This window comes from Trichomycterus rosablanca, chromosome 25, assembly GCF_030014385.1.
Source record: "Trichomycterus rosablanca isolate fTriRos1 chromosome 25, fTriRos1.hap1, whole genome shotgun sequence".
Classification (NCBI taxonomy): Eukaryota; Metazoa; Chordata; class Actinopteri; order Siluriformes; family Trichomycteridae; genus Trichomycterus; species Trichomycterus rosablanca.
In genome coordinates this window covers 387,086-412,492 of record NC_086012.1, presented here as the reverse complement: position 1 = coordinate 412,492, position 25,407 = coordinate 387,086, and the positions used below count along the sequence as shown (strand labels likewise).

The window sequence follows — 25,407 nt, the reverse complement described above, 5'->3', positions numbered from 1 at the left end:
ACGATTTATATCAAACACAGTCCTGGACAATTCTGTATCTCCAGTTCATCTCACTTACATGTGTTTGTACTGTGGGAGGAAACCGGAGCACCCACAGGAAACCCACAAAGACACGGGGAGAACATGCAAACTTTGCACAGAAAGGACCAGGACTGCTCCATCTGGGAATCGAACCCAGGACCTTCTTGCTGTGAGGCGACAGTGCACGCGTATATAAGAAGAGCGATTACTGTTACTCTTCACTTTTGCTACTTCTTATGGTCGTAGTCGCGGTGGTTCCGGATCACACAGTACAGCGCACCACACACACACACACACTCGTAAGATCATGCATTAGGAGGTGTGAGGAAACTGGGATACCTCAAAAACGTGGTAATCAGAAGAGAACATGCAAATGATCCAAAACAAGGTTATTTTTATGATTATTATCCATCCTTTTGGTGTATTCAGTTCACCACACATGGCAGTTCTTCATTCTCCACACGTCCAGAGCTTCTGCATCGACCTTCCTTCCAGCCAGCCATCCAATAATAAAGCCCTCAGAGAGTCCACACAGATCAGTCAGGACTAAAAATGCCACCACCGAGACTGTAATCGATTTGTTTTCAGGTATGTATGTAGTCGTGTGTCTGCAGTCTGAACGGCTCTCGGTGTGTTCAGGGCTCCTGAAGCTTTCCCTGACACTTCATTAGAGAGCTGATGAATGGATCCATTCAGCCAGTGTTCGGATTCATTGTGTTCAGAGTGACTGAGAGACCCCAGGAAGTTCTAACAGACCTGGAGGAACCAATCAAATCAAATCAGCCGAATAATAACACTTAATGAAGATCTGATCTGTCTGATTATAGTGTGAGCTGAGGGATTAAATAATAAAAGGGGAGAATATTTTTCATTTTTTGTATATTTATTGGATGCATATTGATCATAAATACCTCCAGATAGTCTCAGATTACACCACATAAACACACACACATTCAAAATCCTGTAATGAAAGTAAATTAGTGACATACACTACATAAATACAGGAGATTGTGAATTGTGGCATCCTGGTCCTGACTGGTCCTCTCCCTTGTGGATACTCATCCTCCAGTTTAATAAAAGCAAGTGTCTCACAAACCAGGAGCTTTACATCCATAAACAGGTTCATCGTGCAGTCCATTATGGACCGTAGATGACTGGAAAAGAGTCACGTGATCAGCTGAACCGTAGTTTTACCTGTACGATCCTCACCTTCATGACGAGCTCCATCCAGGTTGTGTTTGAGATGCTGTACCAGCAGGGGGCGTCACTCAGGTACTGAACAAAATAACTAGAACAATATTGTTTTTCTTTTTTATTTAGGTAAGAGGTTAAACACCTTTAAAATAAACACTCTACAGAAGAGTTATGAGGGAGAGACATGAACAAATATTAGGGAAGGAAAGTCTTTTAATGTGTAGTGAATTGTTTTAGTATAGTCTTGGTTTCAGCTGTTATTGGTCTGGTCCTGGTCATTACTGGTTTACTGGTTGTTAAAGGTCGAGTTTTTTGTATTGTTTGGGTCTAAGTAAAGGGTCTCAGATGGTATTACTCTTTGTTTTATCTTAATTTGTCAGGTCCTTGGTCATGGGTTTGGTCTTGTTTTGGTCTCAGATGTGGCCTTACTGGTTGCGCTTTGAATCATTTAAGTTGATCATTTAAATACAGAGGATAAAATTTACACACCCCTGTTATACTGGCAGGTTTATATGATGTCTGTTGGGTCTGTTTTTATCCTCAGCTGGGGATTTAATCAAGGTGGAGGGAATTATGAACAGTACGGCAACGAGCTGAAACCTCCACGGCTTCACCAGAAAGTCTGTAAAGCGACCTGAAGAGGGCGCTGCACATGAGACACCCTCATGGCCTGATCACCAAGCACAGATCACCAAGCCAAGATCAAAATGTGATCAAACAAAGTGTTAAATTAGGGGTGTGAATATTTATGCAGCCACATTATTTGTTTGTTTTAAATTGAACTGTTCAGATTACAGGAAACATTAAGTGTAAAAAGTCCTGAGGTGATTCCTTTTGGTCTGATTTTGTTGAATGGCTCAGCAGATCTAAAAAGTTTACACCCCCCTGTACACCTGAGCGCAGGAACCTGCTGTAATTGTACACTCACGAGGTTCCTGCTGAGGTTCCTGCCGAGCTTCCTGTCTGGTTTGGCTGGTAATTGCTAATTCAGGATCGTGTAGCACCGGGAGATGGAGGAACACGAAACGATTCCAATTATTCCACAACTCCCGCTCGTACTGAACGTGAATCAGTTCACACTGAACTATAGAACCACTCGCTATGAGTTCTCATCCAAACCTGCTCTCCATCATTACAGGGACTGGAACCAGTCGTGCTTCTGGATCCCAGGAAATAAACAAGCTCACGACACTTCCTCCCGTCTGAGCCGGTTTATTTCTGGGTAAAATAATTGTATTAAATCACACACCAGCATTTTCACTAGGAACCCTGTTTTAGCCCATAGCTAAAGGTCAACCGGTTTGACGAATTCTGTTGCCTCCAGGATCATGACGAGATGAACCAGATACTACAGGAACCTTTAGATGGTTCTGTGGGGTCAGTACAGCATTAGTTCCTGCTAACATGTCTGTACTTTTCACGACAAGCTCACGTTAGTCTAGTTTCTGCAGGGGTGAAGTCTGTACCCTCCTTCAGGCACGTCAATCTGCCGACTGAAAATGCTCGAACCGCGTTAGCCTTTACCTTCACAGATGAAACAATAAAAGGAATAGATTGATGTCGGTACGCTTCTCGAGGCTGAACGCCTACACTCGCGGCTGTATGGATTAGCGAGCACGCGGTGCCGATTCAATAACACACACGACACCGAGTGAAGAGCTCGTCTGAAAAAGTTTAGTGCGGCCTCAAACCGAGCCGACATCACAACACCACAGCAAGGAATAAATCTAGCAAAACAAACCGTCAGGAGGAGAGAACCGGGACGGGGCGGGGCGGGGCGAGACAAACGAGAGACGCTTTTATCCTACAGTCTTAGAAAATATGTCAATTTCTGAGCCTCAAATTGGGGCTATTAGGGATCGTTTCAGAAGGAAAAAAATACAGAAAATGAGCTTCATCACGAGATCCTGAGGACACGATCACCTCAGATAAACCCGAAACTGCAGGGCTGAGTCTCTGGGTTCAGACTAAAGAGAAGAGAACGTCACCTCCGAGCAGGAGCAAAAGTAGTGTGACCTTACAACCATAAACAGAACACAGTTAACTTAAAGGGTGTGGACGGACGGATGGAGGGGTCAGGACTCTGTGGATCTTCACGTCATCTTCGACCCCGCTGCCCTGACGTCTTGAAGGGGTCGAACTCGTCCTGAGGAGGAGAAGAACAGACCCATGAGAGACAGAAAGTTTGAGAAGTCTGAGGCTGTTAAACCGTGTGTGACGCTGTAAGAGGAAGCCGGGCGAGTGAACGCAGCACACGAGGACCTACCTGCGATGAACGGTCTGATCTGCGTCAGACAGACGTGACTGGATTCTGATTCAGACTGAAGCGATTAAATTTTTTTTTGTCATTTTTAGATCTTCAGACTGCAAAGAAAAGTCGGTCTGGATGATTTTTTCTCCGCCGTGTAAATAGAGATGAAAAAATTGGAATCTCAGCTCTGCTACCGGGCGGTTGGGCGCCCCCTAGTGCCCACATCAGACTCAGAATCAGCCACTAGTCTGCTGAGTGGGAAAAGACGGGAATAAAAGTGGGTGGGGTCTTTGTTAGTGTCCTGAGGCGCCTGTACAGAAGTGGAGAAACGTGGAGATCAGCGCGTGACTCTCCCTGCGCGAGACCGACCTCAAGTACGGGCGAACGAGAAGGTGCCAGAGGGAGGGCGTGTCAGGAGAATATACCCTCCTCATACACCATCGGGGTCTCCAGCAGAGGAAGAGGAACTGGCTACGATCCCAGGAGAGCTGCCAGCCTGGCCAGTCGTCCACACAGTCGCAAAATGCGATCTCCTGACTGGTCTGGTCACATGACCATACGCGATACAGCTCTGAGTGAGAACCCAACACTGGCAGGTGATAAGAAGCGGTTGCAGATCAAAGAGGAGTGAGGTGATCAGATCGACTCACAATGGGAACTGGATATGACTAGACTAAGAGATAAAGGTGTAAAAAATGTAGACATGAAAAGACCTCCTACCTCATCATCACTGTCAAAGCAAACGCCTTTATTTGATTGGCTCTGACTCTGAGAGCCCCGCCTACTGGAGGAGAGCGAAGATGACGCCGTTCTACAAAGAGATAAATAAAACACAACATTTCTTCAGTCTTTGGATGTATCCAGTTCCCTGTTGCACTCATTACACAGCTGTTGGCCGTGCCTTTTCAGCAGACAGCTTTGGAGTAGCACACTACACCCTCTGTGTTCCTCCACCACTCCTGCTGATACCTCAATCAGCCAGCAGGAGTCAATAATGTATCACAGAGGTGATTTCCATTAAGCCTTCCCTCCCTCAGACACGGCAGATTCTCCCTTTACAGCACTCGACCAGGACGGTGTCTCCACAGACAGGGCCAATCGTGTCTGTGTGGATGCCCAGCCGGGCCGACAGCACAGCACAGCCCTGGATCATCTGTTGTTCTCAGATAAACCCTAATACAGCCACACAGATTTCGGTTCCAGTTCTTCAAGTCTTTAAGTCTTACCTCTGAGCAGGTCTGGACACCTTGGTGAAGGCGTGGCCGTCGTCCGAGTCGCTGTCCTCAATAGTGATCTGAGAGAAGAGCAGTGGTTTAATAATAATTAAATAAAACTGTACGCGAGCGCCCCCTTGTGGAGGCTTTATGTTACATTCTGTCAACCACAGTGGGACCAGATTGTAAAGTAAGATGCATTGTGTTGCCTGGGTCATGTAAAAAAAAATCACATCGCTTGACAAAAAAAGTGAAAAACCCCAATCTATATGACCAAAAGTATTCGGACGCCTGACCGTGAGCTTTAATGGTATTAAAACAGACTGACCACTGCTAGTGTGACCTTTTCAGCTAGAACAACATCTGCTCCTCTGAGAAGCTTCTCACAGGGCTTTGAAGTGTGTCTGTGTGTGGGAATTTGACAGCGTTTGTAAGGCTGGACGCTGATTGATCAGTCGGTGTTCCGGTTCATCCCGGAGCTGGTGAGTGGGGCTGAGGTCAGGGCTCTGTGCGGGACACTTGAGCTTCTATGTTTTTAAACCGAGCTTTTCTTCATGTCTTTATAGGGCTCAGTTATACTGGAACAGGACCTTCCCTAAACTGTTGCTGCAAAGTTGGAAGCATGTGATTTTCTTTCTAATTGATCTTAATTGATTTATTATACCTGTTAGATTGCTGTGTCAACAGGGCAGTTGTAGCCTAGTGGTTAAGGTACTGGACCAGTAATCAGAAGGTTGCCAGTTTAAGCCCCACCACTGCCAGGTTGTCACTGTTGGGCCCTTGAGCGAGGCCCTTAACCCTCAATTGCTTAGATTGTATACTGTCACAGTACTGTAAGTCGTTTTGGATAAAAGCGTCCGCTAAATGCCGAAAACATAAATGAAAAACATGAATTCAAAGAGGTGTCCCAATACTTTTGTCCATACAGTGGACGTTCAAGCCAGAAACTGGCACCAATCAGGATGCAGAAATCAGACTGACCCCTGCAGCAGGTGGCATTTCCCCGAACAGAACCCGAGTGAACGGAGTGACCGCACATCTGTATTCTCTCGGTCACCGCCCGGTCGTTTCCTCTCCTGCGGTCACAACAAATCAATTTTCGACGAGAATCTGCTCGGAAACCGACGCGTCTCAAACACGCGCGGCACGACGGCGTAACGAGGAGCGGGATCGCCTGTTGCCATGCCGACAGCCCAGCCAGGCTCAACCCCGCAGAGCTGCAGCCTCGAACCCTCTGAAAAAATCCCCACCACATTTTGGAGCAGGACTGTAAGATCATCCATCCGTTCCCTTTCACTCGGAGCTAAAACGTAGACAGGGCGCCATATTACACTGCCAATCCACCTTCTGCATGTCGATGATGAAGTGGGAGGAAACCAGAAGCCAGACTCCGTACAGTCAGTGACCAGAAGCGAGAATGGAACCCACGGTCCCTGAATGCATTTTACTATGGTACCACCCACCCAACATCTTCCATCGTTTACGTTTACATTCAGCACTTAGCGGACGCTTTTATCCTAAACGACTTGCAGTACTTTTGATTAAGCAATTAAGGGTTAAGGGCCTTGCTCAAGGGTCCAACAGTGGCAACCTGGCAGTGGTGGGGCTTGAACCAGAGACCTTTCGATGACTACTCCGGTAGCTTAACCACTAGGCTACAACTGCAATCATTTACAGCACTTAGCAGACGCTTTTATCCAAAGTGACTTATAATTATGACTGGACACGATCCTTGAGCAATTGAGGGTTAAGGGCCCTTGCTCAGGGGCCCAACAGTGGCAATGTGGCAGTGGTGGGGCTTGACGCGGCAACCTTCGGATTACTGGTCCAATACCTTAACCACTGAGCTACCACTGCCCTTGCCCAGTCAGACTCTAATGGTGAGGATCATGCTGTGTTCATGAACCTAATACACTGACCGTAGTGTCTGTGTGTGTGTGTGTGTGTGTGTGTGTGTGTGTGTGTGTGTGTGTGTGTGTGTTCAGGAGGGATAACAAACGGTTTTAAATCAGACCCTCTCAGATCTTCTCCGATATTTTCGGATCGGAAGCACGAAGCCCATTTATCATTCACCGACTTCATCCTCAAGCGCTCGGGCAGATGAACCTACATCAAACCAGCAACCAAGTATTAGCTCTCTGTGTGTGTGTGTGTGTGTGTGTGTGTGTGTGTGAGTGTGTGTGTGTGTGAGATAAGCTCAATCACTTGTAACTACTTGCAGAAGCTCATACGCTGGGTTATAAGGCGGGATGAGTGTTGGTGTTGCCGGTGGGAGAACCCCTCAGGAGTGGGTTTTATCGGAGCAGCGCTGATTGCTCTCTCTGCGGCGTGTGGGTTTGTTATTACACACCGCTGATGGTGCTTCGATGGGTTCCGATGAGTGCGTGTGATTATGGACAGTGTGTGTGTGTGCGTGTTGTTCTGTTCTGATGCAGGGTGCCTATTGAAATATTTTTAGACGTGTCCAATTACCACACTGTCAACGTCTGCCTCATGTCCAGCATCCACGCTGGCCGGGACTAGCACTCGCTCCCTCTGATGTGGGAGACCGAACATGCACAAAGGCCCACAGTGTGTGTGTGTGTGTGTGTGTGTGTGTGTGTGGCCCTGACCTCAACCTCAATAAGCAGTTCTGAGATGAACTGGAACTACGACGGTGAGCCAGGCCTCCTTGACCTCACAAATGATCTTTTTAGCAAAACCGTACAGAGGCCGCACGTGCACAAGCACGAGGAACCCCGTTTCAGCCCTTGTCGCGTGTCTGTGTAGGTGCCCGACCGGCTGATAGCAGAGCTTGAGATCTCACCACTGGTTGGCTAGCGTGTTTTATCGCCACGCCACCCGAGCGCCCTCAAGATTTACATTTATTTAAATTAAATACATCTTTTATTTTTAATTACACCCAAAAGCGACACATGTCAGCTGATCACTCATCCATTTCGGTCTTAATCAGCTTCTCTACTGAACCCTCCACCAACATCCTGGTTCTTTCCTCCACTCGAGCACCCAGCCGTGAATGCAAAATACATTTCCATATGAATCAGGCGCTGATGGATCGATTGTGTTTGAGATCAATTCATATCAGACGACCGCTGGCACGTGGCGGGATGAATGAGACAGCGCGTGAGACAGTGTGTGAGACAGCGCGTGAGACAGCGTGTGAGACAGCGCGTGAGACAGCGCGTGAGACTGTGTGAGACAGCGCGTGAGACAGCGCGTGAGACAGCGTGTGAGACAGCGCGTGAGACAGCGCGTGAGACAGCGTGTGAGACAGCGCGTGAGACAGCGCGTGAGACAGCGTGTGAGACAGCGCGTGAGACAGCGCGTGAGACAGCGTGTGAGACAGCGCGTGAGACAGCGCGTGAGACAGCGTGTGAGACAGCGTGTGAGACAGTGTGTGAGACAGTGTGTGAGACAGCACGTGAGACAGCGCGTGAGACAGCGGCCGTTCTGCTTAGGTGAGGAGAACCTGGTGCGCTCGGCCTAAACCCAAAATTCTTTCTTTTTAAATGTCAGAGATTTTATAAATCACTCCGGGTTTTATTATCTGACCTAAAACGACCCCCTGTTCCACCTCAATCCCTTAATTCTGATTCCAAACAAAGTCCTTTACTTCAGCAGTTCTCTTGGAAAGCTTTACGCTGGTGTTTGGAACATGAGTGCAGGGATTTCCTTCCATTCACGGACAAGAGAAGTACTGAGGTCTGGTACTGACTGCGCCGAGACTGAAGGCAGAAAACTAGATGAACCAAGTAAACCAAACCAATCAAATTTAGGACAGAGGAGACAGCCGACCGCATGGGTGAGGTACAAACACTGCACTCCACGCGTCTGCCCAGACACACAGGGACAGACTTAAAGCAGAAACAGTCGAAACTCGGTGTTGCCACCGGTCTGCTGGGCGCCATCTAGCGGGCATAATTGGCAGTGCCTGCAGCAGATACTAATTGGCCGCCGTATCTGCAGGGTGGGGGCCGGAATATGTGTGGGTGGGTGGGTCTTCAAACGCTGTGTAAGGACCCTGATTGGCGGAAGAGACGCCTGTGCACAGGAGGGCGTGTACACGTGTCGGAAGAGGCGTGTACAGCGACGTGCTCTCCTCGGATGCAATCGGGTATCCCTCAGCAGCGTAAGACAAAAATTTTATGCGCTAAATTGGGAGGAAAATGCATAAAAAACAAAGAAACAGAAACAAAAATAAAGCTACTCAGTCCACCAGTGAGCCACAACCAAAACACTCTCCACAGAAACAAAACAAGGGGACTCAGGAACTGAGTCCACAGCAAAACACATCTCCAAACATCATCAAAACCAGAGAGCTGCTCTTGGGGAACCAACTGCGCTCCCCAAAACCAGAGCTGAAGAGCGAGACAGAAGAATCAGCGCTGAACTGAGCCATGCTTGCCGGCATGGGAACTGCAAGTGGACCAAATGTTCATCAGATCAACAACAAGTTCCTAGATTCCCAGATAGATTCCCAGATAGATTCCCAGATAGATTCCTAGGTAGATTCCTAGTACACACAAGTGTTCCCGTCCAGAAAAGGATTCAGATTATACAATAAATATTTCTTCTGCACGACTATATAAGCAGAACGGGGGGGTTATGGGAGGTCTGGCAGCCTGTCATTATAATCAATAACAATTATATAGACGCGGTGCCCCGTTTAAGGAGAGACGGGCGCTCAGAGTGGCTCCTCGTCCCCAAACTTCCACTGTAATCAGCGGGTGTGATTATGATGGTAAACAGTGCTGAATGATCCCAGTTCTACAGAGTCTCGTTTTATTCTATGTTCTTTTTATAATGATTATCATTTTATTGAGCAGGGACTCGGAGTCCTGGTGCCTGCAGGAACAATATAAACAACATGAACAGAAGTATACAGACACCCCAAGTACTACTGGGTTCAGGTGCTGTAGCTTCAACCTTTGCTAACGGGTGTATGAAATAAAGTCCATGATTGAATATATTTATGTTTATGCATTTTCTCCCTCTTAGGGCGTCCAGTTGCCCGATTGCGTCACGCTTCCTCTCCACCGATGCCGATCCCCGCTCTGATTGAGGAGAACGAAGCCAACCCGCGCCCCCTCCGACACGTGGGCAGCAGCCGTATGCATCTCATCACCTACACTTTGACGAGTGCAGTGCAGCTCAGCGGTGTGTACGGAGAGACACACCCTGACAGAACTCTCTCCCGTCTCTGTGCAGCAGAGGTCGTAACTGCACCAGTCATGAGAGAGAGTCCCTATCCGGCTTAGTCCCGCCCATCGTTGTTCATGTGGCCGCTCAGCCTCAGACGGCAGGCAAAGCTGAGACTCGATACTCGATACGATGTATTCCAGATCCCAGCCAGTGTGTTTTTTAACTTAAGTTTGGGGAAGGACACTTTCCTATTACAGCATGGACATACTGTAAGTTTATTGGGTTTGGTATGAAGGAGGTTCAGTTGCCTGGACAGAACCCTGACCTTAAGCTTCTGGAAACGCTTGGGATGAATTGGAAGGAAGACTGTGAGTCAGACGGAATGCGCACAAATTCCCACAGACACTAAAATCCTGTCTGAAGTCTTTAAAGAGCAGTGAAGCCTGTCATAGCTGCAAACTAATTCAGAATTTATTCGTAATGGAACGCCCTACAAGGTCGTGCTCAGGCGGCCACGTTGCGTACCATTCAGTCCTCCCTGACTGAGAACCTCTACCTCATCACCTACTTTCTGAGGTCTGTTCAGAGCGTTCCAGACTGTTCCATTGTGATGCCTGAGGTCAGTCCAATGGGTGCGGTCAAACTAGAACTATTTATACGGACACAGAGAAGTCAGCAAAAGTCCAAATGAGGTTGTAGATCTTTCAGAGGCAGGTACTGATCCAGTATTGGCCTCACACATTCGGTTTGGGTTCTATATGGAGTGTGTGTGTGTGTGTGTGTGTGTGTACCTCCTCAGCGTAGGATTTCACAGATGTTCCTCTGGTTCCTCTGGAGCTCGAAGTCTGGAACGCTGGTGGAGAAACGGAACCATGAACTTGGATTCAACGGTGGATTCAAAATAAAGACGTAAGAACGTCTACAGTACCAGCGTGAACACAGAGGGATCACAAGGTTTTCAGACAGACTCTATTAACAGACCGTCTACAGAAGAGGCGTCTACATACATCACATTTTGACTTCTTACTCACCGTCCATTATAGATTTGGATTTGACGGGACTGGACAGAGCTGCAGCTTTCTGTCCCCGCCCCGCCCTGCTCGACTGAGATCCGGCACCTGGAGAGTTAAACACGCAACCATCAGTGAAAGCTCCTGAAGAGCAGAAATGAAGGCATTACCATTCTCACCGGGGTAATCATCGGTCCTAATCGTCATTCAGTATTCGTTACGCCTCATCGTGCGCCGGGATCTCATGTTCAGACTGTTCCGAAACCATTACACCCCACTCCAACAATCAGCGCTCCACCTGAACCAATCATGGCTTTGTTTTTTGTTTTTTTTGCATTCATCTCCATTTAGTCATTTCCAGTTTCTTATTTACGACTCCTCGACCGCTTGCTGGCCGCTGATTTGCAGCTGATTTAAACAAAATGTTTTGGCACCTCCACACCGCACCGTTACACAGGGTGAACCTGATCAACATGGCAACCCAGGGTAAACATCCTGCAATAATGAAGGTAAACAATTAGAGCAGGGATAATTATCTAACGAAGGGCTGGAGGATAATTACATGATTAAATTTAGACAGAACCCAGAAACAAAGGAAATTCTACGCAGCCTCTCATTTACAAACCGTCTCGCGTCCAGTTATTTATGAAAATTGCTGAGAGATCGATTTTATTCAAATAAATTACAGGAAGAAAGGAGGCGTCCTCTCGGCCCCTTTTGTCTGAGGATGTTGCTTTCATAAGCACTTTGTAAAATCATATACTGTATATAGATATGACCAAAAGTATTGGGACGCCTGAACTTGTTGGACGTCCCAATTCAAAAACGAGCGGTATTAAAACAGAGAGACGTCTATGTGTTCTTTTAAGCTCTTTTGATAAAACTTTCTGTGGGAATTTGTACCCATTTAGTCAAAAAGCTGCTTTGTATGGCTGGGCACTGATTGCTCAGTTGATGTTCCGGTTCATCCCAGAGCTGTTGAGTGGGGCTGAGGTCAGGACACTGGAGCTTTTCTTCATGCCATGCTGGGGCAGGTAAGGGCCTTCCCTAAACTCATTCCCTAGTCTCATTTTTATGAATGATTTATTACACCTGTTGGAAACAGTTTAGAAACACATTAGAAAGGGCGTCCCAATACTTCTGCCCTACGACGTCCATGTATCCACACAAACATCATTAAAATTCCATTATGTGAGATGAGATCTCAGGCTGCTTTGCTCCCCGCAGATGTCATGGCTGTTTTTCGGGGTTTTTTTTTACCCCCTCGGTTATGAGAGTGTGTGATTTACATGAGCGCTCTGATTGTGTACTTCGTTTCCTGACGCACTCGCGGTAGCTCATGCATTTTAGAGCAGGTGAATTTGAGTCACTCACATCTGCACAAATGCAGCACTTACACCGCTGATGTTTCTCAGAAACGTCTGAAATGGAAAAGGTTTGGGTGACCCGCATGCCGGCAAGTGGATTTTTAAACATAGCGATGCATTAAGTGTATTTGTAGCTTGTGGAGAGTTCGTACAGGGTGTATAAATGAATCAACAAGTTCACTTAGCTGAAGTAAAGATAAGCACGGGCAGCTTTATGGAGTTGAGCTCAAACTCTCTCTTAAGAACCCCAACAGCAGTTTATACCAGCCCAATTACACCACCCCTGCACCCCTGCTGTGTCCCCTGCACCCCCAAACGTTCCCCTTTACTTAACAACCCTATAATGCAGTGGATCCTGAGAGGATCCTTTAATTTCGTATATGTCCACACACACATCCCACAGGACGGCCACGGTGTGCCTCAGGGCTCAGCCAATCAGAACACACTTCATGTTCAGATATCAGCTTTAAAGCCACAGCGCAAAACGTCCTCCACACGGACGTGATAATGTACCGGCGTCTCGGCTCTCGTCTACTCATCACCTGGAACCTCCTGAAGCTCTTTTTTATTCAGGCTGTTTGTACCGGGCGTCAGGACTGAGGCTGATTGCACCAACGCTAATCACCTGCAATCGGAGCGAGCAACTACAAAGCTGACATTTAACAAAACTGAAATATTTTTCAGCTGGAGAAAGGTCAGAGCCCGCAGGTTTCAGAGTGGGATGAAACGGAACTGCGATTTCATTTTGAGTGGTGACTTTTGACCTTTAATGGGTCATTGTGGGACTGTGCCATTCACAGTCACACCCTCGTCCACAGACACTGCCGGGTTCATCGAAAAAATTCTATTAAATGAAATATAATTAAATAAATCATGCGTTTGTCCCCGAAACACTGTCACCACAGCGGATCGTTCTGGACTGCGTACCTGCATGGCACCGTGTTTGCGCCCGTTACGATTCCTGATTATTTGATCAGAACGTGAGGCGCCGCTGCTGCTGATGAATTAAAAGTAGGTGTTTTGAAATTTAAAGAGCAGGTTGGAACACATTTTCGGAAGTGTGTGAGTCCGTACCTCGTGATCTTCCCCTGGTAGTCGTGCTTTGGCCTCGTCCTCCTCTGGCTCTCGAGCCCCGCCCTCGTCCTCGAACCGGCGCCAGGGGGCCTTCGTCCTCGTCGGACTCCACGGAGACGGAGACGGGTTCATCTAGTCGGTCGAAGTCGTCGTCTCTCGCCGAGCCCCGGTGCTCCCGCGCTCGGTTCATGGCCTGAAACGGTTCGACTCCGTTAATGTGATTCATAACGACGTGTTCCGTTCACCTTTAACCACCGCCTGATGTTCATACAGATGTGGACATCAAACCATGGGCTTTGATCTGGAGCTGCGTCTCGATCACTATTCTTCCTTGCAGCTATATCGGCACCTACTCCTATGAGAAGCCTTTCCACAAGGTTTTGGATTGTGCCTGTGGGGATCTGTGCACGACATTTAATTAATACACTTTCAAACCATCCCAGATACCATCCCTCCCTCCCCAGGTGTTCTGTATGTGTACAGCAGGTGTTCTACAGGTGTTCTACACTGGTTCTACAGGTGCTCAGCAGGTGTTCTGTAGGTGCTCAGCAGGTGTTCTACACTTGTTCAGCAGATGTTCTACAGGTGCTCAAGCAGGTGTTCTACACTTGTTCAGCAGATGTTCTACAGGTATTCTGCAAATGTCCTACATTTGTTCAGCAGGTGTTCTACAGGTGCTCAGCAGGTGTTCTACAGGTGCTCAGCAGGTGTTCTACAGGTACTCAAGCAGGTGTTCTACACTTGTTCAGCAGATGTTCTACAGGTGCTTAAACAGGTGTTCAGCAGGTGTTCTACAGGTGCTTAAACAGGTGTTCAGCAGGTGTTCTACAGGTGTTCTACAGGTGCTTAAACAGGTGTTCAGCAGATGTTCTACAGGTGCTCAAGCAGGTGTTCTACACTTGTTCAGCAGATGTTCTACAGGTGCTTAAACAGGTGTTCAGCAGGTGTTCTACAGGTGTTCTACAGGTGCTTAAACAGGTGTTCTGCAGGTATTCTGCAAATGTCCTACATTTGTTCAGCAGGTGTTCTACAGGTGCTCAGCAGGTGTTCTACAGGTGCTCAGCAGGTGTTCTACAGGTGTTCTACAGGTACTCAAGCAGGTGTTCTACAGGTGCTCAGCAGGTGTTCTACAGGTGCTCAAGCAGGTGTTCTACAGGTGCTCAGCAGGTGTTCTACAGGTGTTCTACACTGGTTCTATAGGTACTCAAGTAGGTGTTGTGCAGGTGTTCTACAGGTGCTCTACAGGTGTACTGCAGGTGTTCTATAGGTTTTCTGCAGGTGTTCTGCAGCTGTTCTACACTTGTTCAGCAGGTGTTCTACAGGTGTACTGCAGGTGTTCTGCCCATGACTGTTTAGCAGGTGTTCAGTCTACAGGTGTTCAGCACTGCCCAATCAACCTACAGCAGTTTATCCCAGCCCAATTATGCCACCCATGCCAAAGAATGAAGGAGACCTACTGACCTCCTGCACCTCTTCGTCCTCCTCGACCGTGTTCTTCTTCGATTCTCTGAAGCGCCGGATCTAACACACACACACACACACACACACACACACAAAGACAAATGTACACACACACTTTTACCAAAAAGCAACTCACAATTATTATTGCTCAGGGGTCCAACAGTAGAACCTTGGCACTGGTGAAGCTTAATCAACAGGCCAGTCTCAGTTACAGAGGAGGAATACAGAGAGTAAAGCGTGGTCCTCCGGTACATGTTAAGAGAATCTGACGCTTTCCGGCTGGATGCCACTGGTCGTTTCTTTACACCAGACAGAGGTGGATTTGTATAGCAAGCCTTAATATGTATGGAAGAACACACTACACTCTCTGTATTCCTCCACCACAATTGATGATACCTCAAACAGCCAGCAGGGGGGACTGATGCAGCAACAAAAATGTAATCCCCAATACGGCTACGCTCCTACAGAAAGATGGGATAATGTTTTTGGCTGGCATGCCAGGTTCCTCACAAACAGGAGGAATAAACATCAGCAGAACACGGCCTGTGATTGAAACCTTTCCGCCCAGGAAAACACACAAAAGCTCGATGACTTCAAAGCATCCGGAATAATAAAGAGAAAAGCACACGCCGCACACACGGGGTCAAAGGTCATGCGGAGTGATATTTCCAACACGGTCACCCTCACCGACTCATGGACCTTCTCGCCGTGTTCAATTTCGGCTCCTCCGCTCTCGCCGCCTCACCGTGGAAACCAGCGAGCGGCGCCGTGCTTATTTATCTCATGATTGTTAACCGTAATGCGCATCTTCACTTCCAGCTCCGGCGCCCCTCGTGCCCCAAATTTCCCTCCTCTCTGTGCCTGGCGTGTGTTCTTCTGTGCTCGGTCCATCCACATCTCGTCGTCCCACTCAGGGTTCGGTACAGAACGTCTCAGATCACACGGTGTCCCCATATATCACACACACGCTCTAATCCATGATCAAAGAAATGAGATTTTCCTGGTAAATGATGTGATTCCACTTCAAACACAATATACGGACAAAAGTATTAGCGCACACCTTCTAATGTGCAGCAACAGTTTAGGGAAGGCCCGTTCCTCTTCCGGCATGAGCGAGCTTTATAAAGAGATAAAGAAAAGCTCCGAGCACCGGTGTCCTGCACAAAGCCTCACTCAACAGCTTTGGGATGAACCGGAACACCAACTGATCACTGAGCCATACTAATCAACTCTTCTTTTGACTGAACGGGCACAAATCCCCATACTCGGAGAAAAGCGGGTGCTGTTCTAGTTGAAAAGATCACACAGAGGTCAATCTGTTGCGTCCGAATACTTTTGGCCATGTAGTGTAGCCTGCTTTAACTCATGGCACAGGAACAGATCGACCCCCCCCCTCTCCCTTCCCCCCCCCCCAAAAGACAACCGAGAACATGAGCACTCACAGGTTCTCATTAAGGAAAAATGGAAAGTAGAGGCGGACGGGTCCGAGTTTGAATCTCAGTGGTGCTACCGCCCGCCCGCCCGCCCGTGGACACACGGATTATGACCTCTGCTGGCCACTCAAGGCAGCGCGCCTCTCCGTACGTGAAACGTGTGTCGGAGGGTGTGTGTGTGTGTGTGTGTTTGACCTCTTCATCAATCTTCTCCTCGGTGGCCTCCACGCGTCGTTCCCGGAGGTAGCGCTGCGTCTTCTCCAGCTGGTAGTTGATGAGCTCCTCGACGGCGTCTCGCTCCTCTTTGTCCACGTACTCCTGCACGGCCTTGCCCATGCCCTGCTCGGTCAGCAGAGACAGCTGCATGTTCTACACGGTGAAGAGAGAGCATCAGGTGAGAGCGTTTAACACCGCGTTTGTGCTGTTTATTCGTTTTCCAGGTGCTTTGGCAAGCTGGCATGTGAAGTCTGTGCCATGTTGGGTTTGTGCCATGCACGATTTCAGGCACCTGTTTTCGCTTGTTGATGTTGGGTGTTAAATTGCAGCTTTTTGCAAAATGACGGAGGGTTTATTTTGGCTCATAAATCACGCATAATAATGTTCGATTTTTTTATGCTGAATTGAAGCGGTTTGATGGAAATAAAATGGAACATAATAAACAGTTAGTGATGGTTAGATACAACAGGGCTGCAGTAATCAGGCCGCTGTGTGTCCGGTCTAATTGAACCCAATTATCATTTTAATTGGGTTAAATGGTTCATCATTAATGTAACAGCAGCATGCTGAGCACTCTTAAGGTGGAACAGGAACGATGGGACGTCACATTATGGATCATTTATTATCTACTAATCTATTCAAGCTTGAAACTATTAATTATTATTACAAAGTTCTGCTCTGCGCTGGTCCTGGTTTAGTTTCGTCTGGCTCAGCACTTAAACTAGTCTTTTTCAGCTTACTAACTAACTGAAGGTCTTAAACCGTGACTACCCAAAACACACACACACACACACACACACACACCTTCTCAGCGGTCTGGAAGTATTCCTTAACCAGATCCTCCACTCGTAGCTGCAGAACATCGGCAGACGGCCGGGACAGGAGCATCTCAAAGTCAATCCCTTCCTCTGCAACACACACACACACACACACACACACACACACACAGTTTAAGTGCAGTCATACACAAATCTGAGTTGGAGTGTAGCAGGTGCAGCAGTGTTGTTGGGATTTGTCAAAACAACTGTTTACAGTGATGTATTTGCTATGAATGTGTGAGTGTACAGTATGAACAGGTGTGTGTGTGTGAGTGTATACACTACAAATGTGTGTGTGTGTACAGTATGAACGTGTGTGTACAGTATGAACGTGTGTGTACAAGGTGTGTGAGTGTGTTCGTTACCTTTGACCTTGTCCTTGCTGTCTCTGTGTCTGACGAAGTGTAGGATATCTTTAGGATTCGCCACTCGCTCCACAAACTTCTGACTGAAGCGCATCGTGTTAAACGACTCGAACCCTCCACTGTAATCCACCTGAGAGAGAGAGAGAGAGAGAGAGAGAGAGAGAGAGAGAGAGAGAGAGAGAGAGAGGATCAGTGTCCAAACTGGACCACTAGTCCACCAAAACATGGAGGAAATAAATGGAACGAATCCCAAACACACAGATAGGCACTCGTGAGGCGCTCGGGCAGCACAAGCGGATTAAAGCGGTACACACTCGTAATCTGATGAGCGGCTTCTCGGGTGTGAGCGGGTTTCCAAGTCTTTCACGCTCAGCTTCCTCCAACATCTCCTCCACCTGAAGCACACACACACACACACACACACACACACATTATAGTGATACACACCGAAACTCAACAGCACACAGGAGTGTGTTTCAACTCACCTACGAACCAGTTTCATAAAAGTTGGGACGTTTCTGTGATGAATTTGATGCCCGTTTTACAAAGCACACTCCAAAAAAGTCAGGACGGGGGCGTGTTCCCCCTGTGTTCCGTCAGCGTTCCTATTAATGACAGTTTTTAATGCGTGGGGAACGGAGGACACTAATGGTTGCAGGTTTGCGAGTGGAATTTTTCTCCGTTCTCGCTTGATGTCATCCGATTCAGCAGGAGACGGACCTGGACTGCAGGCAGGCCGGTCAAGCACATGCACTCAGGGTCTACGAAGTCACCTTGATGGCAGAGTGTCTCAATCCCAGTATACGCCCGCGTGTGAACATATGCAGGTCACCCACTGACGCACCCCATGACAGATATCGGTTTGGGCTCATCTCATCTGGACCACAGCCCACGTTTCCACCGTCGCTCGGTCCGTCTCAGATAACGACTTCACCCCAGTGATCCGGCCATAACGATCTGGGACCGAACAGGTACTGCTATGCTCATTAGTGTATTCACTTTCCATTAGGAACTGAACCCCTCATTAAATTCTCAGTGAGGTTGAAACACCCCTAGAGGAACACGGTAACCGTGGAAACACAAAGATTTAGCACATGCAGCTCCGATGATCAACAGAACTCACGATGAGCCGCGCTACGCTCCAATCCCACTGTTTTAAATAAATGAACAAAAGTATTGGACAAAAGTATCGGGACACTCCTTCTAGTTACTGAAAGTCAGTCATGTAGCCATAACAATCTGGTCCTGATCAAAGTCCCTCATGTCTTTATGCTGATCAGATCCCTCACCCTCACCCTCACACCAGAACTACAGAATAGGCATCAGGCACATTTTTGGGGAGTGTTCCTGATGTTCTGGCTCATCGGTGTATCATATTCTATTATTTATCCAGTCACTGAGAACGTGTGTATACCTGGGTTTTACCTTTTGCTGGCAGAAGGCCTGCACTTTCTGGATGACGTTGGGCATTTCGGGGCTGAAGATGTCGGGGTAGTCGGCCAGGGTCACGTCCTGAATGAAAAACTGCCTCACGGTGTGCAGAGGAATCTTCAGCATGTTCATCTTCCTCCCCTTCACTCTCAGAAGGCCAATGTGTCTACACACACACACACACACACACACACACACACACACACACACACAGAGATTCAAAAGAGAAGTCAGGCTGTCCGAAAATCAAGTCATTCCGAACACAATGTCATTTTTCTGCTCTAATTTCTCCACTTCAAAATAAACCGCAAACGATCCTTCACGGACGACCTCGTTCTGTCCCAGCAGAAATAATCTGTCCTCGCACTGTAATTAGTTCCATTCATGAGTCCTGAATGCTCGTACAGACGCGCAGCCACATTTCTCATCTCCTTTTATTTCAGGGCCAGTATGAGAAGAAAGGGGAGCGTGATCGGCGGTCAGGTTCGTCTGACGAGATTAATACTGGATCAGCGCTAATAATGGACTTCATAGGTAAAAAAAACAGCAGCTGGCACACGAATTCAAGATAAACAGTCGAGCTGATTATTGTTTCATTTATATGCAAATACGACACACCGGAAAAAGTCTGTAGACACGCGGTTTTACTCGCAGTTGTCAACAGGTCCAACAGTGGCAGTAGAACGGGTCAGGTTCGCTTACGTTTCATATGTCATCACGGCACCGTCAACACCTATGCAATCAGTGTTCCAATTCATCCCAGAACTGTTCAGTGCAGAGCGAGGAGACTAATAAAATGTCTTTTTAATTCATTCTCAACAACTGATGCTTGGTTCGAACTGAGAGAGAACATACTCATCCCTCTCACACACACGGTACTGAGAGTTGAGACCCTCGCATTCGCATGTAACTTCTAATGCATTGATATTAATTGAATCCTGCTGGCTGGCTACTGCAGAACACAATGAGAAGCTCTGAAGCTGATCAGTGTCAGTATTAAGTTGGTGTGTGTGTGTGTGTGTGTGTGTGTGCATACTTTTTGACAGCTTCCCCTGGCGACAGTGACGTAACCACAGAGCTCCCCGGTTGGGTGACGTAGAAAAGCTGCTGCTCGTTTCGCACCGGAGCGATTTTACACTCGTGCTCGTGTCCCCAAACCACCAGGTCCAGAAAATCGTCCAGAAACTGCTCGGGGATGTAATTAGTGGGTCCGTGTTTACTCCTACACACACACACACACACACACACACACACACACACACACACACACATTACATAGAACCAGTTTAGGATCAGGGATTACCCGATTTCAGCAGTGGAATTAAGACTGGACGCGTGTCGGAAGGAACGTGTGGTGATCCGCTGGCCTTGATCACATCAGGGGTCATCCAAGTGGCAGTGGATTCACAATTGGGAACTGGATACGACTAGATTAGAAGATAAAACAGGAGGAAAATCCAAAAAAACAACAGAAAAAGGAAGGAAAGGCTGGGAAATCATTTCAATAATTTCTGTAATTCTGTAAACTGAAGCTGTTGTGATAATTAGTGAGCGGTTATTTAAGAGATCAAAGTAAACAGATCAATAAAAGACCTGAGGTGATTAACAATTAAAAAAAGAGGAGAAATATGAACACTTCAAGTGTAATGTAAACAAACAAGCTGCTGAGGACAGAGGTTTGAGCTCATGATTTTGAATGAGGCAGGAATGACATGACAATGTTATTCACAATTGTGTTGCTTTTTACATTTCTGTCCCCTCCTCCACTAAACCTCCAAATTTAGTCATATCCAGTTCCTGATTGTGTATCTTCTGCCGCTCACACAGCCCTCGATCTGATCAGGAAGAGCCGGATCAGTACACACCCCGCTCAGACGTGCGTCCAACCTGCGGCTGCTTCCGTTCTTTTTACATTTCTGGCATTTAGTGGACGTTTTTAACCAATGTGACTTACAATTGCAAGCAATTAAGGGTTAAGGGCCTTGCTGAAGGGCCCAACAGTAGCAGATGTGGGGCTTAAACCAGCAACCTTTTGATTACTAGCCCTGTAGTGTAGTGTATCCACACTGTTTCCGCACAGAGCGATATCGCGTGCGGCTCCATGTGACTCGCGCAGGCGTCCGGACCAGTCCCAGAGACGCTGCGTATCCCAGAGGCAGCGAGAACAGACCCCGCCCGACCCTCCCTCTGACGTACCTGTTCTGATGGATGACGAACAGATTGAACCAGCTGCTCTCGTCCTCACGGGGGCGCAGCATGGTCACCTGGTTGTTAACGAACATTCGGTAAAGCCTCTCGTCTGGGATGGAACCTGGAGAGGGAGGAGGAACGATCATTTCAGACCTCTGTGTTACACTTGTTAGAAAAGATCAAAGACAAAAACTGATATGGGGGGGGGGGATTAATTTCTGTGATCTGCTGTGCAACAGTTTAGATATGAAACGAGGACACCGAACGGCAGAAGTTACTTTTGAAAGCCCATTTTCTCTGCTGCAAGAACTAACCAATTGTGCCTGCTGGGGGCGCCCAGCCGACCGGTAGCAGAGCCGAGATTCGAACCCGGGTGCTCAGAGTCGCTGCGGTTTTTAACAAACCCTGCCAATGTTACTATGTATGTACAGGATCACTTTCTAATGCAGCGCTGATGCGAATATTTATTTGCCTGGTGGCTTCACAGACGCTTCTTGGACCAAACGAGCACCAGTTCCCACAGACACAATCCAAAATCTTCAAGAAGCTTTCCCAGAAAGGTTTCAGATCGGATTGTCTCAGCAGCGAGCCGACGGTCGGGTGTCCACATACTTTCGATCACACAGTGCAGCTATATTGCACTCGTTGACTCGGTCTCACCCGCCCTGGTATTATTATTACAGCCCTGTACTCGGGTGCATGTGAGAGGTCGTGAGACGTTCAAGGGTTCTGAAGCATCGCATCTAAAGATCAGAGCTTCGGGCTGCAGGACATGTCACCCAAACATCAGGAACACATAATGCTCTATATATTTTAAACACACACACACACACTCACACACACACACTCACACACACAGAGCTTCTTAACTCGAGTCCATTCAGACGGCTGATTTCCCGGGGAAAAGAGAAACAAACACATTGACATTTACAAGAAAAAGTCTTTCATGAACAGACACTTCAGAACGACGCTGCTCTTTGAAGTTTATTATTCAGAGTGCTACCGCGCGCACGAGCGAAATAACAAAGCACCGATTCCCGATTATTCTGTCTGCTGGGCTGAGACAGGCCGTAAAAGTGAACGAAAGCCGCTCGTGCTCAGTACAGCTCAGGTGTGGACGGGACGTGAGACCGTGCACACGTTAGTCAGATCCAATCGTAGCCTCGCTGCCGCCGCCCCGTCTCTGACTGAGGAGGTCAGGTACACCGACCGCACCCCGGGACACACGGCTCCAGCTAGAGGCGGGGTCCCACAGGGCGGGGTTTTGCAAATAATAATAATAATAATAAAATAAACTTGCACACGAACGCCCCCTTGTGGAGGCTTTATGTTACATCTTGTACAGAGAAAGTAAGATGCATCGTTTGTGTTGCCTGGGTTGAGTAAAAAAGTAGGAACCCCTGCTCGACCGTCGTCCCTCCCCCTACAGACACAGCCAATCACGTGTCCATGCAGGCGCCAAACCGGCTTTCAACCCAGGAGTTGATTCAGATGGGGTCTTAGTACATTTCTACTGAAGGTTTCAACATGGACGGGAGGTCGGATGAAGTTTCTACTCACTGCATTATACTATCTAGAGGGCTGGTCTGGTGGGAGTCACATGGCGACTATGCCTGGCTGGAACGGGAAGGGTGCATCCCTAGTGTGTTGAGTATGACATGGATGGGATTAAAACCTCACCCAGACCGTAGAGGGCAATCCTGGTGCTTCCTTTCTGCAGCAGTACGGGGCTGATCTCCACCTTCTCCACTGACCGGCTACGTCCGAAATGGTTCACCAGACCGGCACAGCTCAAGATGTCCAGAGCGCAGAGTCCATCAGCCTGAAACACACACACACACACACACACACGCACTTACTGCTGAGCGGAAACCTCCAGGAGCAACAACAGCTCAGCTCTGAGAATGACCCCTGCAGTGGGTTGGTTTTTGTTCGCTCACCCCTGTCGGATCGTCGTGGTTTCCGTGGACGCTGAAGATGGGAATGGAGATGTTCAGGTTCTCATCCTGGTAGTTCACCCACGGGAACCTGATATAGAGGAAAAAACAATCACTGCATAGTAGCTGAGATAAACATATTACTGTAACTAGTGGAGCAGCTTGTTTGTTTACAGCCCTTCCTTTTTTTTACATATGCAGAATCTCTGCATCTACATGTTGTTTAACAGCTCTGTTTTGATGGAGCAACCATAATTGTGACAGAATCATTAATAATGAGCAGAGAAGCATAAATATGTGGACGTGGTTTAGTTTCGAAACAGTGAGCACTGAGGACAGCAGCAGTATGAAGATCTCGAGGAAGATCCGACAAATATTTAAGGATTTGAGTGGATGCGAAAGCAGAACCTGGTCTGATACGCACATTCTAAATGGCCAAAAGTATGTGGACACCTGGTCAAAGCAAATGTATTATTATGTCTGCAGAAATGTGCACTAGTGAGGTCGGGCAGAGACGCTTGGCTTTTCCGATTCACCCCTAAGATAATCAGTGGGGTTGAGGTCACGGATCTGTGCAGCTCATTCTATGCAATGGTATCACCACGTACAGCTTTTAGGTTTTTAGTAATGCCACACTATGAAGGGATTGTGCGTGGGGAAACCTGGAGAATAAAGACGGTACTGCATGAAGGCCTTACTTGCTGTTGCTGAAGTTGACGGCCTGGTCACTGAGGATCTCGAAGGGGATGGGTTTATCGCCCATGCAGTACTTCCTCATCACCTCCACGCAGCTGTGCACAGACTTACGGGACGGCTTGTTGTCGTGGAACAGATCTCCACCCAGCAGCACAAAATCCACCTACCGGAGAGAGAAGAGTGTGGGAACAACTTCTGATCAGGGTTGCCAAAAATTAGCCATGAAGAAATGTGTGTGTGGTGGGTATAAAGATACCCTAGATGTTATTCTATTGGGGTAGCGGGTGAAAGAAGCCAGCTCTACGTTTCTTTCTATAAATCAGTGTGCCTGATATCCACCCTCCAAAAAAGCCAGTGTGTTTGTGTGTGTGTGTGTGTGTGTGTGTGTTATTTATTACTTCATTTTGCTTTGCGCATTTCATAATCTCATCAAATGTCACGAACGAGTCGTTTCCTCTGATGGCATCCTTCTCCAGGTAACCCAGGTGAATATCAGTAGCTATGAGGATCTTAAATGTGTCCTCGTCATCTCTTCAACACAAACAAACACAAACAAACAGGGTTAGAACATGAATAATAAGATCCTGGGTTCATTTACTGTAGCATATTTACAGAATACTGTATTGTTTCTATAGTAAATGTGAGCATTAGATGAATGACATAATAAAATGTATGGATGAATAAACTTGGTGAACCTACATTGTGTTTCCAGATGACGTCATGTCGTTGACGTCAGACAGGCCGTTTCAGAGGGTGGGTTAGACTTGGGTGACAGACTGAGGAGAGACAAACGGAGATTTTAATGTGGTTGAAATACTTGTGTAATTATTTACGTGTAGGTTGCTTATTCATTACAACCAGTGAGCAGGTCAGCTGATTAAACACTGATACAACGCACTCATGTTAAATGAGACATTAGAGCGACCCAGCTGGTCCTCACTAATCAAACATTAACGCAAATATACGTTGAAAAACCTTTAAAAGTTCATAATAAAGAAACGATAAATTCTTTATTTACCTCAGAAACTCTCACACACGTGAAGTCTCTCTGCAGCCGGACGTTGTCAGTCCTGCCCGCCAGAACCGTCGAGCATGATGGGAAATGTAGTTCCAGTTCAGCACTGCAGCGCTTATGAGACGCTAAAATAAACTACAATTTCTAAACTAAACTTTACATTAAATCACCGACGTAAATGTGTGTGAACGTTTAATGAAAACACAATAAAGAAAAATATAAGTACTAAAATATGTAATACAATATTTTTCTCGATTAAACTTTTTATTGTTTATAGCTTAGCCGGGAATCATGGGAAATGTAGTTTTATTTCCTATCTGCAGCGCTTCTGTGATTCTACAATAAACTACAATTCTTAAAAGCGGTGAAAATAAATCAGATCAACGTAGTTGGATCAGAACTTTATTTCACGTTAATAACATAAATCTGCAGCTACAAATATGATGATTAAAACCGGGTTAATATTTATGTTTGGGCTTTGTTTTGGACTAGTCACTGCCCCAGGCGAGATCATTATTGACAGTAGAATTGTCCAATCATAAAAGGGCAGACAAAATACTAGCCAATCCTGA

The 25,407-nt window shown here is 47.2% G+C and overlaps 2 protein-coding genes across 2 annotated transcripts in view; one reads left to right on the top strand and one right to left on the bottom strand.

Annotated features, from left to right (window-relative positions):
• rpl7 (ribosomal protein L7) overlaps nucleotides 1-20,854 on the top strand; it is a 124,694-nt gene extending 103,840 nt beyond the window's left edge. The window contains exon 7 of the mRNA XM_062987908.1: nucleotides 20,845-20,854. The gene's annotated coding sequence lies outside the window, so the exon portion shown is untranslated. The remainder of the gene's footprint in view (nucleotides 1-20,844) is intronic.
• mre11a (MRE11 homolog A, double strand break repair nuclease) lies at nucleotides 1,321-24,906 on the bottom strand. The gene is made up of 20 exons (XM_062987905.1): nucleotides 24,839-24,906; nucleotides 24,520-24,596; nucleotides 24,219-24,351; nucleotides 23,823-23,983; nucleotides 23,128-23,215; nucleotides 22,868-23,009; nucleotides 21,194-21,308; nucleotides 20,034-20,219; nucleotides 18,992-19,163; nucleotides 17,881-17,961; nucleotides 17,567-17,696; nucleotides 17,188-17,291; nucleotides 16,363-16,536; nucleotides 14,735-14,794; nucleotides 13,274-13,466; nucleotides 10,854-10,940; nucleotides 10,614-10,675; nucleotides 4,693-4,760; nucleotides 4,187-4,277; nucleotides 1,321-3,361 (listed from the first exon to the last, which is right to left on the bottom strand). Exons 2-20 carry the CDS (start codon nucleotides 24,540-24,542, stop codon nucleotides 3,314-3,316), a joined length of 2,118 nt encoding a protein of 705 aa, XP_062843975.1. The 5' UTR covers nucleotides 24,543-24,596; nucleotides 24,839-24,906; the 3' UTR covers nucleotides 1,321-3,313.
• Between the last annotated feature and the right edge of the window lie 501 nt (nucleotides 24,907-25,407).